Raw genomic sequence first — 16,249 nt, 5'->3', positions numbered from 1 at the left:
CAAGGCCTGCTGTGTGTCCGGCTTATGCCCACGGCCAGCGGGGGAGAACGCCCTAAAGCAATCCGGAACTGAGGGTGGGTGGAGGTGAAGCCACATCACGCGGTCCCAGGGAGTCACAGAAGAGGTGAGGAGGCAGTGCCAGGTTGACTGCGACCCTGGATGGGCTTGGCCAGCCGGTCTCCCCGCATCCTCTCCAGTCTGTGCGGTCACCCCAGCAGGACGGGGGCTGGCTCCCCACAGCACAGATGAGACCAAGGTTGGGAGGGGCGGTGTGGCAGCCCCGGGTCTCACAGGTGAGAACCACACCCACCATCCCACAGCTCCTGTGCCAGGCCAAGCAGACCTGCACGTGTGTCACCAGCGCCCAGATTTCTCTAAATCAGGCAGTGGGCATCCGGTGGCCTGCACCCCACTGCCAGAGGTGGAAGTTTGGAGAAGGGGGCAAGGCAGTGTTGGAGCTAGACAAGAGGAGAGGGGAAGAGGACCCCCCAAGGGGGAGCAGGCGCCTGCCTGGCACAGGCCAGGAGGCCTCATAGGGTCCCTCACGTGGCCAGGAGTCCAGAGGGCTCCACGTGGGGGTGGGGGTGGGGATGGGAGAAAGAAGGACGGGAGCCCAGCAGGGCGGCTCTGCCACCCAGGGACCTCTAGCAAGTCCACAGAAGCCCCCAGGGGACCAGCGACAGTGACAAGCCCAGGCCCCCTTCCCTGCTCTCCGCGGGAGTGGGAGACGGCGCCCCTCCCCCGCCGCGGGGCCCTCCCGCCGGCTTCCGCCTCCTCCAGCCCCCGCGGAGGCAGGGGCGGCGGTAGCGGTGGCAGCGGTGGCCGTGGCGGTGGCCGACCCGGCCGGCGCCCCCTCCCCGCGCGGGCGGCGGTGACATCACGGCCACGGCGGCGGGAGGGGCGGCGGCGCCCCGCGCACATCACTTCCTCGGCGCCTCGGCGGGGCGCGGACGCACGGACCGGCAGGGGACGGCAGGGGACGGCAGGCGACGGCAGGGGACGCGGGCGGACTGACCGGCGCGGGGGCGCGGGCGCGGGGTCTCCGGCTCGTGCGCGTCCCCGACCCATGGCGGGCCCGGCCCCGCCCGCGGCCGACGAGCTCCCGGGCCCGGCCGCCAGGCGCCTCTACTCCAGGTAGGACGGAGACCGGGACGGGCCGGCACCGCGCGGGGCCGCGGTGGGCGGAGGCGGCGGCCGGAACAAAGGCGGCGGCGGCGGCGGCGGCGGGCGCGCAACGTGGCCGGGGACGCGCCCCTGCCTCCGGCCGCGCGGGGCGCCGAATGCGGGCTGGGGGCGCCCAGCCCCTCCGCGAGAGAGCCCCGGGCCGGGGAGCGGGCACCGGCGCCTGCCTGCAGCCCCGCTCCGCCCTCTGCCGCGGGGACGGGGCTGGGAGACTCAGCTCTCCAAGCCAGGCTCTCCCGGCAGCTGGGCTGCTGGGCACAGCAGGTGGAGGGCGGGGGTCGCCCCAGGAGCCTCCCTCTGAAGCCTGGCACTGCCATGGTCCATAAGCAGCATGGCCAAAGAGACTGGCTGTCACATATGGGCCCTGCGCCCCACCGGCCAGCCCAGAGCCCCTCGGCCGGGCAGGATCCGGCAGGGGTTGGAGCCAGCCAGGTGGGTGTGTGCCTGCCTGAAAAGGCACCCGCCTTCAGGGCAGATTCACCAGTGATCCAGCGGTCTGGGCTCTGCGCCCCACGCCCATTGGGGATGACCATGTGGCCCTGCCCCTCAGCTGCGTGCCTGCCTGGTGACTCCCAGCCCATGGAGCATGTTCCCCAGGGTGGTGCCCGGGGCCCGGCTAAGTCAAGCACATGGCCCCCCAAGCGGAGTCTGGCTCTGCCGATTCATCCGGGCCTCAGACACAGCTGTGCGGGCCTGGGTGCTGGGCAGGGGCTGCATATTGACAGCAGCCCCCACAGGCAGGCCCGGCTCCCTGCAGCAGGCCTGACAGGCCCCCGACTCCATTGTCCTGGCTCCCTCTGGCTATTGCTACAACCTGGTGGCCTTCTCACTAGAGTCCCCAACTGCTGAGCTTTCAGGGAGCCTAACTTGTCCCCCAAGGGTTCTCTGGTCCCAGCAGGGCAGTACGTCAGCCAGCACACCTCTGCCTGCACCCCCAGTAAGCAAGATGAGGGGCTGGTGCTGGTGAAAGGAGTCCTCGCACCCGCCACCCACCCTGTCCCCCGGTCTGCTCTGTGCTGCTGGTCAGAGACACAGCTCCCATTGTGTGGTCTCTGATAGAGCACTGAGCCCCCAGCCTGGCTCCGGGGCCCCACACAGGGGGAGGGGCCCGAGGCTAGGTTTGCTGGCAGCTGACGCGGGAGGCCTGCCCTACCCTAAAAGATTCCCGCCATGGCCCACATGGGAATCAGAGCTGTGCAGGTCAGCATTTGCCCCAGGGTCATCTGCTGTGTGAGGGAGGAGTTGATCTGCAGCCAGCAGCGGGCAGCCGGGACTGGTGTGTGTGTGTGTGTGTGTGTGTGGCCTTAGCCCTGGGAGACTCCTGCACGGCCGAGCATGGGGGTTCACATCGTGTCAGTCATTCCACAGGCTCAATCTGGTAGTCTAGGGTCCAGAGGGGACAGGCCGGATGGGATTCTGGCCTGGGGGAGCCATCTCTGGACAGGGCAGTGCTCGGAGAGTCCTGAGCCAGCCTGGCATCCCTCCAAGCCAAGACCCAAGTTTAACTCAAAGGGCTGAGTTGGGCCTAGATTTGGGTGGGCAGCCACGAGCCTGCCTGTGGGCCTGTGAGGAGGCCCCTGGGGAGTTTGGACTGACCACCGCAGGGTTTGGGCAGGCAGTTCCTTGTCTGAACTGGCTGCAGGAGGCTGGCAGGAGGAGCGGGCCTGGAGTGCCCGGAGGTGGCCTGGGCCGGGTGGGGGCTGTGGGCTGGAGGAAGACACTATCCTCATGTCCAGCAGCCTCAGGCCACTGGGCTGGGGAGAAAAAAGAGGAAACCCCGTGTGTGGGGGAGCCCTCCTGCTGGCGTGGGAGCCAAGGGCTGTGGGCAGCTGGGCACGTGGACGCCCTGGTAGACAGGCTCCATTCGGTCTGAGTACTCCTCGTGTGGCTGTTTGGGGGACCCTCAATGTGTGTAGGGTTCCCAGCTGGTCGGCTCACGGGCTGAGGTCACTTCTGCCCTGTCCATCCTCCCAGTGGCTTCCCTTTCCCACACCAATGTTCCTGCCTGGAAAGGGGACTTCAGTTCTTATAAAATGGGGGTTTTCTGAGGGACAGCCCTTGGAAAAGACAACTGAGAAGGCCTCCCTCCCTGGTGCAGCCTCCCCGGGCACTGTCCCTGCCAAGACCTCTAGGGAATGAGGGGGTGGGAAATGGAACCAGTTGTGAGCAGGGGTCTCCTTGAGTGTCTTCCCAAGGGCCAGTGTGTGGTTGACAGCCCTGGAGAGAGGGAGGCAGGAGGTGATTCAGTTATCAGAGGCTGAGGACATGGCCCTCAGGGGCCACGGGTGGTGGGAGCTGAGGGGCCGACTTGGAGCCAACCTCAGTGGTGGGCACCAGAGGACACCATGGAATCTGGTGGGGGCAGAAAGGTGGGGTCCGGAGGCCTGACGGCGTGGCCAGTAGTGGGGGACTGGACAGCAGGGTGGTGTCCTCCAGGTGGGACGGGGGCTGGGGCCAAGGGTTTCTCCCCAGATGCTGTGTCGGGTGCTGGGGCCAGGCTGGAGGGAGGTGGGCCGGATGTGGTGGCCACAGCAGTGAGGCTGGCCACCAGGGAGCTGGTCACCACTTCACTGACTGGTACCCCAGCCGCCAACAGCAGGAGCTTGGCAGACAGTGCCCTGCCTCCTGGCCACTCGGGCTGTCCTCTTGTAAGGAGACTTGCGTGGGTCAGCCAGCGGGTAGATTCAGGCCCTGGCTGTGGTGCCCTGGTGCACTGGGACCTCAGTGTGGAGGCCGGTCAGGATGGGCCAGTCCTGAGGTGCCTGAGGCAGTGGACAGGGTCTGAGTCTTCCAGGGAGGTGGAGGGCTTTTGTTTATCTATTTAGTGAGGTGGCACATCTCAGGGAGGAAGGATTGGGGTGGTGTGGCCTGCAGGAGAGCTAAGCCCACAGCCCCAGGGAGCCCCAATCTTGTGCCTTGAGAGCGGGATTCCTGGTGGCCCTTGGGGTGGACAGGCCCTTTGGAGGCCCCAGACAGCCCCAGGAAGTCCTGCAGCTGGGCCCATGGGGAGCGGGCAGAAAGGCTGGCTCAGCAGATGGCTGGCATTGGTCTGTCCCTGGTGGCTGCAGCCCCCAGAGTCATGGTGCACATGACACCTTGCTGGGTGGCTGACAAAACAAGAGCCTCTCAGGCCTGTGAGGGGTGTGGAGGGACAGAGGCTCCCGGGTCTTCACCAAGCAAGGAAGCTGTCCTGGTGGCTGGGCACGGTCCCACAGAGGGCAGGAGAGGGTAGCCTGCAGATAAGGCAGCAGGTGTGCCTGGGGGTGCCAAGGAGGCCCTGGAGCTGATGTGAGGGTGCAGGGCTTGGGGGTTCAGCCTGTTGACAGGGGCTGGGCAAGGTGGAGGTGGTCCAGGCCCTGCCCTGCCCCCTTTGGCCAAGCTGTCCTGGCGTGGACAAACAGCTGGGACTGAGCGGGAACCCCTGAGCCTCTGTGACCTCAGGGCAGGGAGAAGCGTGCCCAGGGCCAGGAAACCCACCTGCCCATCCACAACCCACTGCGGTCTTGGGAAGCAGAGCCCCTGCCCCGGCTGCCCAGCTCCCTCGGGCCCCAGTGCTCACCCCTCCCTCCCCTTCTGGGAGCCGCCTCCCACCCCAGTGCACATGGCTAAAAAGGGCAGGTGGTCTAGTGATGGGGAAATTCCACTGATGGGTCCTGGGCGGGGCCTGCGTGGGGGCAGCACCTCTGGGTGGGCTATCCAGGGAGGCCTTTGATTTCTCACCAGTGCTGTGCCCTGGCGGGGCCCTGGGTAAGTGACCCTGCCTGCTCTGAGCCCCCTGTGGCCCTATAGCTGGACACTGGCACTACCTCCCACTACTCTGGGGGCTCTTCCCTTTGCCCAGGGAAGGTCACACTGTCCGGCTTTCTCATTGGCCACAGGCGGCTGGAGGAGCTGGGAGCTGAGCTGAGAGGGTGGCCAGGGGCTTGGTTAGTTTCAGGAAAGGAGCTAGGCCAGGCTGGGGGGCAGCTGTCTGTACCTTCCAAGCCCCCACTGACCAGGGAGTGGCCTCCCCCAGGCCCTGCGTGGCCCGCACCCTGCTTACACCTGGGGTTCTGGAGCTTACCTTGGATGGTCAGGCAAGAGGGTGCAGCAGCGCAGGGGGTCGGGTGGGACGGAGTAGGATGACGAGGACACTGTGTTCCACGTCAGCTGAGCCTGCCACCTGCCAGCACCCTGTGCTGGTGCCAGGAAGGCCACAGCGTGCCGGGCCAGGCTGGGGTCGGGGTAGGGCCCACTAGACACAGGGGCCTCAGGGAGAACAGGGGAGGGCGCCAAGTGCCACCCCTTCCTGGGATCCCAGCCATGCCCAGCGCTGGGACAGACCCTCTCGGTGGTGGGCCAGGCAGGGTGGGCTTCCCAGCTTGGAGAGCTGGGGCTGGCTTGCCAGCCTCTGCCAACCTCGCAGGCATTGCTGGGCTTCCCCGGGGGGGGCGCCACAAGGAGCAGGGGCTGGGTGGGGGGGTGCTCACGTACTCCTTGTGCCGGTCCTTCTTTCATTCACAAATGTTGACCCATCACCTGCTGCGTGCCCGGTGCACCTGAACAACCCAGGCTCTGGCACAGAGCTGGCCACAGGGTCAGCACAGGATACAAGTTTGCTGAAGAGTCAGCGAGTGACTGGGTGGAGGCACTGCCGCTGCAGCCTGAATGCAGAGTCTGGGTCTCCTGCTCCCCTGCCCAGCTCCCGGAGGAGCGTCGCAGAGAGGATTACCTCAGGGCTCCCCTGCCTGCCTGCCCAGCCCCCTGCTGACGCTGCTGATCCGGCCTCTGAGCTGCCCTTGATCCTCATCGGGCCCCAGGGGGGCCTGAGAGCAACTGCTGGAGGGCCTGGGACTCCTGGAGCCGAGGCTGAGGGGGGCCTTCTGCTCATCACCCTGGAGGTGGCAGTGCAGGGGAATCCCAAGGCTGGCACATCCTGCAGGATCCATGGCCATGGTGGGGCGAGAGCTGGCTGGTGGGAGGGAGGTCCAGAGCCCCACGGTGCCAGCTCCCACCGTGGAGGCTCAGCCTCTGGCCCTGAGCTTGGCGGAGAAGGCCGTGTGCAAGGTGGTGTACGGTGCCCCCCGGCCCCGCCCACTGCTGCTGCCCGTGGGCCTGGAGCTCTGGCTGTATGTGCAGAAGATGCGAAACCTGCAGAGGAAGAGGTGCGGCGGCGGGCACAGGGTAGTGGGCAGGAGTGCCCTGCTGGAGGAGCAAAGCGTGATTTGGGGGTGTCTGGGATGAGCAGTGGGTGGGGGCTCCTCGACACCACACTGGGGCCTCTTCAGGTGGCTCCCCGTGTTGCCGGGGCCCAGTTAGATCCCCCGATCCCAGGTTTGGGTAACCATGCCAAATGCCCCACTGGTGTCCCCACCCCAGCACTTCTAGGCCCCAGGATGTTCCCAAGCCAGAAGCTTCGTTTGCTGTGAGCCGCTGATGCCACATCTCTGGGCCAAGAGGGAGATGGGGTAGGGGAGGCAGCTGCCACAATCAGATCTGCCAGCCAGCAGCGTGCGCAGCGCAGCAAACACCCACGCTTCAGACCCCACGTCCCCTCTCCTGCTCACCTGGAAGGAGCAGGGCAGTGACGGCAAACAGGCCCTAGTTAAGAAGCCCCGAGCATGGTGCTAGCTGCAGGAGTGGGACTGGGGAGCCAGTAGCCGTGAGACTGGGGGCTCCTGCAACCGACGTGGCATCTGGATGGCCCTTCCCAGGAGGCCCTGGTATGCTGGGGTGGGTGGACAGCCTGAGGGTCTGCTGCGTCAAGCACAGAGGAGAGGAGTGACCTCAATGCCTGTGTGAGAGTTTAGCACCATTTGGAATTGCCTTGCATAGCCTGAGTTGTGGTTATGTCCCCTTTTACGACATCTGACTGAGGCCCATGCAGGCACTGTGCCCCTGCCGGGGTCCTGGCCAGTGGTGCCTGGACTGTATGCCCAGGAAAGGGCAGCGCTCCCAGTCTCCCTCCCGCCAGCCTTTGTATGGCAGGCAGAAGAGGCAGGAACCGCTGGTGCCTGGGAGGCAGCGCCCACCAAGCCCAGGGCTCCGGCCAAGCACAGCATAGGCACTTGCTGAACATTTGGCCGGTTGCAGGGTGGCTGAGGTGCCTGGACAAGGCAGGGCTGGTCTGGAGTAGGATAGTGGGTCCCAGAAGCCTGACTGGCATGGGGGCCAAGCCTTGGGTACCCCTGGATCCAGGCCCCCGTCATTCATCTGCTCACCCCATCCTGAAAACTCAGGCCTCTCCCTCTCCTGGGGGGGCCCGAGGAACCCCAAGCCAGGCAGGGCCAGGGCTGAGGGGCACGGCAAAGGTGCGGGGCTTCCCCGGCAGAAAAGCTCTGAGCCTGTGGTGTGCAGGGCACTCGGCCCTCTTCCCAGAGGGATCCAGCTTTGCCCAAGTGTGGTCACACGGCCCCATTATCTTAGGAAAGTTTAAAATGCCCCCGCTTTTTGGTAATAAAGTGAACAGGGCATTGTGGTTTGTATCAAAGGGGTGTCTGGTTAGAATAGCTGGGAAACGCTGCCCCAGATGGCTCTTTCCTTTTCTTGGAGAAATACGTTGTTTTCCCACAATCGCTCTTGCACAACCCTGACATCCCCGAAGAGGGGCCTGGGGTGCCACGGGGGCTTTTGGTGTGGACATTTTAAGTTTCTCTGTGGGTTTCCCATAGACTCTGGTCATAGCAGAAAGCAATGGAGGGCTGGCCGGTGGCTTAGCTGGTTAGAGCACGGCACTGATGACACCGAGGTCCAGGGTTCGGATCCCCGAACCAGCCAGCTGCCAAAGAAAAAAAGAAAAAGGCAACGGAAAGAAAACAACAACAATAGGGCTGGGACCAAAGCCGAGCCCACCTCTCACTTCTCCGGGTCACCAGGCCGAGGGTCGGGCAGGCGTCCCTCAGTGGCAGGACCCCCACTGCCTGCTTGCCCAGCCCCACGTGCCCCCACTAACAGCCCTCCCCGCCTTGGGCAGGGCCACGGGCTCAGGCCCCTTAACCGGTAGGTGCAGCTGGAGGAGCAGATGGAGGCTCTGGAGCCGGGGCAGCCTGAGTGGCCCCCAGCACCTGCTCCCATCCCCTGGCTACCTGTCCTGAGGGCACATGTCCTGAGGGCAGCTCACATGCAGCCTGGGGGCTGTGGTTTCCTCAGTGAGCAGGGCCCTGGGATGGCAGTTGGGTGACAGGGACCCCACCTCGGTCTGTGCAAAGCCCAAGGGTAAGGGGTTTCTCTGGAGACCCTGCCCAAAGGTGAGGGGACAGAGGCTGGTGCAGCCCCCAGCAAGGGCATTGGTGTTCACACAGGGACCTGGGCCCTTGGAGCTGGGTGGGATTTGGGGGCAGGAATCTGGAGTGGTTGTGCAGGGGGCTGAGTTCATCCTGGGACACGGCATCGTCCACTTCCTCCCACAGGGCGGTGGGTACAGCTGTTCCTCAGGCCGGTCCTGGGTGCGGTCTATGGGGTGTGGGGCCTGGCGACGTAGGGCTGGGGACTGGGTGGCCTCTGCCTAGATGCAGCCACGCCTGCCCACCGGAGGTCTCCCTGGAGGACAGGAGGTTAGTTAGCCCCCAGCTCCTACTGGGAGAGCTTGGATGGTGGGGGGTCCCGCCCTAGGATGCAGGACGGGGTTGGGCTGGGATCAGCTCCCACCTGTGTGGCCGTGGCCAGCTTGCCCACAGTCTTGGAGCCTTGGACATCCTCGGTGGCAGTCAGAGGGCCCAGCCCAGGCTGCCATGGCTGTCAGAGAATGGCCGCGATGCCTGTTGGGGGAGGGCAGGGTGTGGAGGCCACTCCCGCTCCCTGGCGCTCGGCCAGGCTCAAGCGCCAGCCACTGTAGCCCAAGGGTCTTGCTGTGGTCACAGCCCTGTGCCCTCGCCCCATGGTGCTCCTGAGCCCTGGCAGTGGCGGTGAGTCTGGGCAGAGGTAAGCGGCTCAGGTGCAACAGTCTGGGGAGCCGTCGGGCCTGGCACCCGCTTCAAGGCACGTATCCCAAAGAGATGCTAACGTCTGTGGGCACAGGTGTGGCTCAGGCCATAGCCCATCTTGGGGCAGCAGCATTCATAGTGATGCCGTGGAGGACTCGGGGCCCCGAGGAGCAACCACATGAAGCATGGGCTGTGACGCCCCCTCCCTGTGCCCAGGATGGAGGCCTCGTGTCTGGAGCTGGCGCTGGAGGGCGAGCGTCTGTGCAAGGCTGGCGACTTCAAGGCGGGCGTGGCCTTCTTTGAGGCTGCTGTGCAGGTGGGCACGGAGGACCTGAAGACACTGAGTGCCATCTACAGCCAGCTGGGCAACGCCTACTTCTACCTGAAGGAGTATGCACGGGCACTGGAATACCACAAGCATGACCTCCTGCTGGCCCGGTGAGTGGCGGGGCAGGGCGGCCCTGGGGCCCTGGACCCCGAGCAGGTGGCCCCACCGGGCTGGCTGCATCTCACAGCAGCATCCAGAGGTTCCGGTGGGCGGGTGGACACTGTCCTGCTCTCAGGGAGGTGGAGAGGGGGCAGTTCCAATGTAAAGACAATGACCACGCTCTCAGGGTCCAGGGGTCCCCAGTGTGGCACCCTTAACCTGGGAGAGGGGCTGAGGATGGGAAGCCCCCCAAGGGGGCTGTGTTTAAGCCGAGACGTGTAAGTGCATCTGTATGTCTGTTGAGTGTGAGTGTGGTGTGTGGCCCAGTGTTCCGTGTGTATCCGTGTGTGCCCATCTTTGACTCTATGTGTGCCTGTGTGACCCAGAGCACTACCTAGAGGTCAGTGCCCCTCATAGTGGTGGGCAAGGGCCTGTTCCCCAGACCTGGCCCAGCAGAGGACCTGGACCTGAGCTGGCTGTCTGGCATAGGGCTGTCCTTTGGCTCCACCCATCCAGCCGTAGGCCCCCTCCCAGCATCGCCCTGGGGGACGCAGGCTCCCTCCCAGTCAGTCCACGCTGGTCCCCAAAGCACAGCCCTGCCCCACCCCACACCCAGGTTCCCCACTGGGCTTAGGGGCCTGGCCAGTCCTCAGTCTGGCTCCTCACTCCTTCCTGCTCTCCAGGACCATTGGTGACCGCATGGGGGAGGCCAAGGCCAGTGGGAACCTGGGCAACACGCTCAAGGTCCTGGGCCGATTCGACGAGGCCATTGTCTGCTGCCAGAGGCACCTGGACATCGCCCAGGAACAGGGGGACAAGGTAGGGGGCTGGCCCTCGGGCTGCCTGCCTCTCCCACCCCTGCCTGTGTCCAGATCTGGGTGTGGGCAGGCGGGTGACACACCCCTCGCAGTCCCACTGCGCTATCCCCCCATGGGAGGGAAGACAGGGTCCACAGACCCCGAGTGACTTGGAAGAGCACAGGGCGGAGCCCTCAAAAGCAGGAGTGCTTCTAGCCCTGCTGGTGCCGCGGGGCTGAGACCCAGCCCCGTCTCCACACTCAGCCCCGCTCTGCCTCTCGCTGCCCTCCCCCCATCTGCCAGCACCCCCTTCACTCCTTGAGGGAAGCAAAGGGAGACGGGGTGGCCTTGCGGGGAAGCCCGGGCAGTCAATGGAAATACCAAAGAGGTGGAGCCACTGCAGGCCACAGGCCCTTGCTGACCTCCCTCCACAGCCCTGTGAAGCGAACCTCCCTGCTCCCCCTGTACAAATGGGGAAACTGAGGCTGGAGGGTAATGTGACATGCCCCAAGTCACGCTTGGCTGGAGGTGTGAGCCAGGCCCGGAGCCCCAGCCTCTGACCCCAAGCTGGAGCTGTCGCCCCTGTGCATCAGAGCTGGGGGCGTGGCCGCATCACCTCCCCATGTGCAGGGGAGGGAGGAGGATATCTGGGGAGGGGTGGATCCGGGCTTCCCCGTGTCCCCATCCTCGGGGCCTGCACATGCCTCAGTGTCTGTGACTCAGTGACAGCCCCCAGGATCCTCGCCATTGGGCTCTGGGACGGTGAGGACGGCGGGCCAGGTCACCAACGGCACGGCATTGTACACACACGTCTCGATGCCACCCATAGGTCGGGGAGGCACGGGCACTCTACAACATCGGCAACGTGTACCACGCCAAGGGCAAGCAGCTGTCCTGGAACGCCGTGCAGGACCCCGGTCACCTGCCGCCCGACGTCCGCGAGACGCTGCGCAGGGCCTCTGAGTTCTACGAGTGAGTGGGGCGGGTAGGGGCCCGGAGCCAGCTGAGCCACTGGGGCCGGGCGCGTCCGTGCCTTCCTGCATTCCACAAACGCTTCCTGAGCCGCCATGCATCAGGCACAGAACACCCCACCTGGCCCCACACACCCCTGAACCCCGCCGGACAGCTGACGGCCAGGCTGGCCCTGCCCTCCCTTCCCCACCTGCAGACACTCCCCCGCCCAACTCGCACCTGTCAGGGACTGGCGGGACCTGACCCAGCCCCGAGGCACAGAACTAAGGAACCTGTCTCTCTTTCTGGGACACACCTGTGAGGGCCACGTGGCAGCCACACGCCCGGCATCTTCTTACTTGGGGTGGGTGGGGCCGCGAGCCCACTTCTCTGCTGCTGGAGGGACATAGCTCACACAGACTTCGCCCCCAGGAGGAACCTGTCCCTGGTGAAGGAGCTGGGTGACCGGGCGGCCCAGGGCAGGGCCTATGGCAACCTCGGCAACACCCATTACCTGCTGGGGAACTTCACCGAGGCGACGACCTTCCACAAGGAGGTGAGCAAGCGGGGGTGGGGCTGCCGCCCCTGGACACACAGATGAGGGATGCGGCACCTGGCCATCCATGTCGGGTCTCAGGGCTGCTGCGACCCCCTGGGCCTCCGGTCTGTGTCCACAGCGCCTGGCCATTGCTAAGGAGTTTGGAGACAAGGCGGCTGAGAGGAGGGCCTACAGCAACCTGGGGAATGCCCACGTCTTCCTGGGGCGCTTCGACGTGGCCGCCGAGTACTACAAGTAGGCAGGCAGAAGGAGGGCCCGGTGGGGGTGGGCGCCAGGCCAAGGAGGCGCGCACCTAAGGTGGGGTGAGGGTCTGACCACCTGACCTCTCTCGGAGCCAGGTGGACAGATGGACATAGCTGGGGAGTCCCTGACTCAGGCCAGGGCTCTGGGCTGTCTGCCTCCCAGCCTGTGCACCAGAGCGGTGGCTGCCGGGGGAGCCTGTGTTTCAGCACCAGGTCCTGTGCTGAGCCCTGAACACCCCTGGGCTGAGCAGTGGGTGCTGCTGTCCCAGGTCTCCGTGGAGGAGCAGCGGCTCAGGGTGGTTAGGGGGCTAGCCAGGACGGGCAGAGCCTGGCGGGAACCCTTGTCAGTCTGGGACCAGCAGAGTCGGGCACTGCGGCCGTCTGTGGGTGGACCCACAGGGTCCACAGAAACCCCAGCGGGATCTGGGGTTGGAGACCACCGAGCAGGCTTCTTCCCTGCTGCTCACCTCCTACCCGTCACCTGTCCCCGGTGGGAGGGGAGACACCGGAGCCCTCCCTCCTGGGTGGCTGACCCCTCCCTCTGCGCAGGAAGACGCTGCAGCTGTCCCGGCAGCTCAGGGACCAGGCGGTGGAGGCGCAGGCCTGCTACAGCCTGGGCAACACCTACACGCTGCTGCAGGACTATGAGCGTGCGGCCGAGTACCACCTGCGGCACCTGCTCATTGCCCAGGAGCTGGCTGACAGGTGTGTGCCGGCATGTCCATGGTGGGCAGGCCCAGCCTGGACCCAAGCCCCTGCTCTGCCACTGACCACAGCATGACCCCGAGCAGGGCGGCTCTGCCTGGGCCTCGGCCTGCCCCTCGGTCAGTGGGTAGCGCTACTGTGGGAACTGAGCAGGACAGTGTGGACACTGGGCTGGCCGTGTGCAGCAACCCTTGGCGCTAGCTGGTGGGGCTTGTTCCCCACTGCCCAGTCCACCTCCCGCCTTGCCCACCCCATATATATATGTAAATATCGGGCTTTCTGGAGAGAGGCGGACAGACAGACCACCGACTCCTAAGCACGGTCCTACGTGCAGGTCACGGGTGGGTGGTGGGGAGGTGGCTCTTCTAAAAGGCTGCCCTGCCAGGAGGCTTAACAGTGGCGCGAGGTTTTTCTCTGGGGGGTGGTGGTGTCTAAAGCGTTTTGGAAGCAGGTGGAGGAGGTGTGGATGAACTCAGTGCCTCTTTAGCACGGCTGAGTTTACGCTGGGTGCCTTTCACCTCAGTTTAAGAATAGATGGCCTGGGGCTGGGGTGCTGCCCGCAAGGGTGGAGAGAGTCGGAGCTGCAGGGGAGAGACCCTCGCCGGCCACGAGGGGGCGCACCAGGCCTCGCTCCGGGAGCACAGGGGCTGCCCGAGGCTGCCAGGACGTTACAGGACAGGCCACTTCGCATGCTCGGTCTCGTGCGCTAACGCTTTTAATGGGAGGGAACAGAGTGCAGCTCGGTGGGCCGATGGTGGCAGGACTGGCCCGAGGTCCTGGCTGGTGGGGGCGGTGCTGTCACTGCAGCCAAGAATGTCGTCCTACTGCCCTAAAGGTGCCTCTTGGGCCTGGGGGCCCCCTGGTGACCTTTGGGCCAGGTCACACGGCCTCCTGGGGTCACGGGTGTGGCACCTGCCATCATGACGGGGCCCTGACCACCAGGAGGCTTGGGGGTTTGGGAAGGCAGGTGTGGACTCAGTTTCCCTCTCTGACAGAGTGGGTGAAGGCCGGGCGTGCTGGAGTCTGGGGAATGCCTACGTGTCCATGGGGAGCCCAGCTCAGGCCCTGACCTTTGCTAAGAAGCACCTGCAGATCTCCCAGGAGGTGAGCCTGGTGCTGCCCAGCCACTGCAGACCGGGCAGGGTCCTCTCTGCCCAGCATGCTTTCATCTACTTGCTGTTGTTCCTAGACTGTCCCTTTCATCCTTTCCGAGCTGTAGCAGTCACCCTGACCACTCGGTCCTTCAGAGGCCTGGTGGCTACTTGTCTGCCACCCCTAGGGGTCTTCCCTGGACCCCCTCAGTCTGAGGCCTTCTTGGGAAGCTGAGCCTCCCTCTTTGGAGAGGGTATACAGGGTCTCCAAGGGCCCTGCCCACCCACGACCTTCCCTCTGCAGCCAGGGCCGGGACATCACAGGGGAGCTCTGGCTCCTGGCCTTTCCTTCATCACCACACATCTTCCCAAGTCTCCAGGAAGCAGCCCCAGCGGCAGGACATCTCCAGGCCCAAAGATGAGCCCACAGCCACCTGCCCACCACAGCGCCACATGGGGGCGGAGGGTGGGCAGGGCCTGCAGGCACCCAGGTGCAGGTGGTGGGGCAGGAATGCTCAGGTCCCCAGAGGTTCTTTCTGGAGAGCCCCTCCCCCAGGCAGCCAGCAGGGATGGCCCCCACATCCCTCTGAGTGTGGGCAGCGGCCTCTGGATCCCTCCACTGCTCCATGTGGAAGTCCTGCCATACACACGCGCACACACACACACACACACACACACACACACGCCTCTGGATCCCTCTGGATCCCTCCACTGCTCCATGTGGAAGTCCTGCCATACACACACACACACCACCACCAGCACCACCACCACCAGCACCACCACCACCACCCACCACCACCACCACCCACCACCACCACCACCACCCACCACCACCACCGCCACCACCGCCACCACCCCCACCACCATCACCCACCACCACCCACCACCACCACTACCACCACCACTACCACCACCACCACCACCACCACCACCACCACCACCACCACCACCACCACCACCACCACCACCACCACCACCTCCACCACCTCCACCACCTCCACCACCACCACCACCACTACCACCACCACCTCCACCACCTCCACCACCACCACCACCACCACCACCACTTGGGTCCCCAGGGAGCCTCAGAGTGCAAGGCCTTTGCTTGGTGCTGGGGCTGGGGAGGAGGAGACTGAGGCCGTTGAGGCCTGGGGGGTGAAGAAAGGTATAGCCTAGAACAGGCCAGGCTGGCTGCCCACTGGAGGGTCCCTCACAGCATAGGGCCAGGCTGCCTGAGACCCCGAGCACTTCTCGGGTGGGACTAGGGGCTGTCAGAGATATGTGGGACTCCCTCCCCCAGGGATAGGTGCCCAGCCTCCACCTCAGGGGCCAGCGAGGCCTGGTTCCCTCAGAGGCCCAGGAGTCAGCAACTGACCCAGGCCACCCAGCGGGTCAAGGATGGGTATGCTGGGGCCTATTGCTGCCTCCGTGGGAGCCCCCAGCAGGGGCCCCCAGCCCCACCTGCCCACTCACCTTCCCCTGCTCACTACAGATTGGGGACCGCAACGGGGAGCTCACAGCCCGCATGAACGTTGCGCAGCTGCAGCTGGCGCTGGGCAGGTTGACCAGCCCGGCGGCTGCAGAGAAGCCCGACCTGGCCGGCTATGAGGCCCAAGGTGAGTACCCAGGGCTGGGGCTGGGGGTGTCCCATTCCTCATGGGCTCAAACCTCAGCCAGGGATGCAGCTGGGGCCTCATCTGGGCAGGGGTGTGGCAGGAGGAACTCCTATGAGAGGGGGTGTCAGTTCCCCTGGGGCCCCGAGACCCCTCCAGCTCCCCTGAGTGCAGGTGGCAGGGAGCTGGGTCCTGCCACTAAGCAAAGGAGTTTCTAATAGCTGCTCAGGAGGCAGCGGAGCACCCTGCCCCTGGGGCATCTCAGCTTCCCATCACCTACGCTGCCTGCTCTCGGGCTCATGGTGGAGCTGGGGACAAACACACAGAAAACTGCCAGGCGGCGTGAGGATGGAAGGGACAGGGTGTCCAAGGTGTGGGGCCAGTTCTGCATCGTCCCTGGGTCACCAAGGGCTTGTGGTCACCTCGAGCCCCTCCCACCCACATCCCTGGTGGCACCACTGGGCTGATGGCAGGAAGGATGGGAGATGGCCTCTAGCTGCCCCACAGCTGCTGCAGGGCCTCCCCCCACCCTCCCAGAGCAGCCCAGTGGGGGAGGGCTTCCACCCTCAAACCAGAGGCTGGGGGAGGAGGGAGGGGCCCAGGCAGCCAGCGAGCTGGGCGGGGTGGAGCCGTGCGGGCGTGTGTGCAGTGCTGATCAGGCGAGGCCCAGGACAGGCCCGGCACTATAATGACCTCGTTCATGAACTGCTGGTCGCCTCGTGCAGGTCAGCAATTCTGTGCATGCAGGACAGAACGTCTAGAACGTCCCCACAGGGCAAAC

The 16,249-nt window shown here is 65.2% G+C and overlaps 1 protein-coding gene across 2 annotated transcripts in view; it reads left to right on the top strand.

Annotated features, from left to right (window-relative positions):
- The first annotated feature begins 228 nt into the window (after positions 1 to 228).
- GPSM1 (G protein signaling modulator 1) overlaps positions 229 to 16,249 on the top strand; it is a 32,324-nt gene continuing 16,303 nt past the window's right edge. The window contains exons 1-9 of one of the 2 annotated variants that reach the window (XM_063081959.1): positions 229 to 293; positions 9,300 to 9,521; positions 10,194 to 10,329; positions 11,137 to 11,279; positions 11,691 to 11,814; positions 11,936 to 12,051; positions 12,609 to 12,764; positions 13,760 to 13,868; positions 15,348 to 15,471. In XM_063081959.1, the coding sequence (XP_062938029.1) occupies positions 9,301 to 9,521; positions 10,194 to 10,329; positions 11,137 to 11,279; positions 11,691 to 11,814; positions 11,936 to 12,051; positions 12,609 to 12,764; positions 13,760 to 13,868; positions 15,348 to 15,471 (1,129 nt within the window). In that variant the 5' untranslated portion in view covers positions 229 to 293; position 9,300. Of the gene's footprint in view, positions 294 to 1,066; positions 1,135 to 9,299; positions 9,522 to 10,193; positions 10,330 to 11,136; positions 11,280 to 11,690; positions 11,815 to 11,935; positions 12,052 to 12,608; positions 12,765 to 13,759; positions 13,869 to 15,347; positions 15,472 to 16,249 lie in introns of those variants that run through there. The other variant, XM_063081958.1, reaches the window with a different exon arrangement.

The sequence above is a fragment of the Cynocephalus volans genome, chromosome 17, assembly GCF_027409185.1.
Source record: "Cynocephalus volans isolate mCynVol1 chromosome 17, mCynVol1.pri, whole genome shotgun sequence".
NCBI classification, from domain to species: Eukaryota; Metazoa; Chordata; class Mammalia; order Dermoptera; family Cynocephalidae; genus Cynocephalus; species Cynocephalus volans.
Note: the sequence above shows the minus strand (reverse complement) of the source record. Positions and strands in the feature narration are given on the sequence as shown.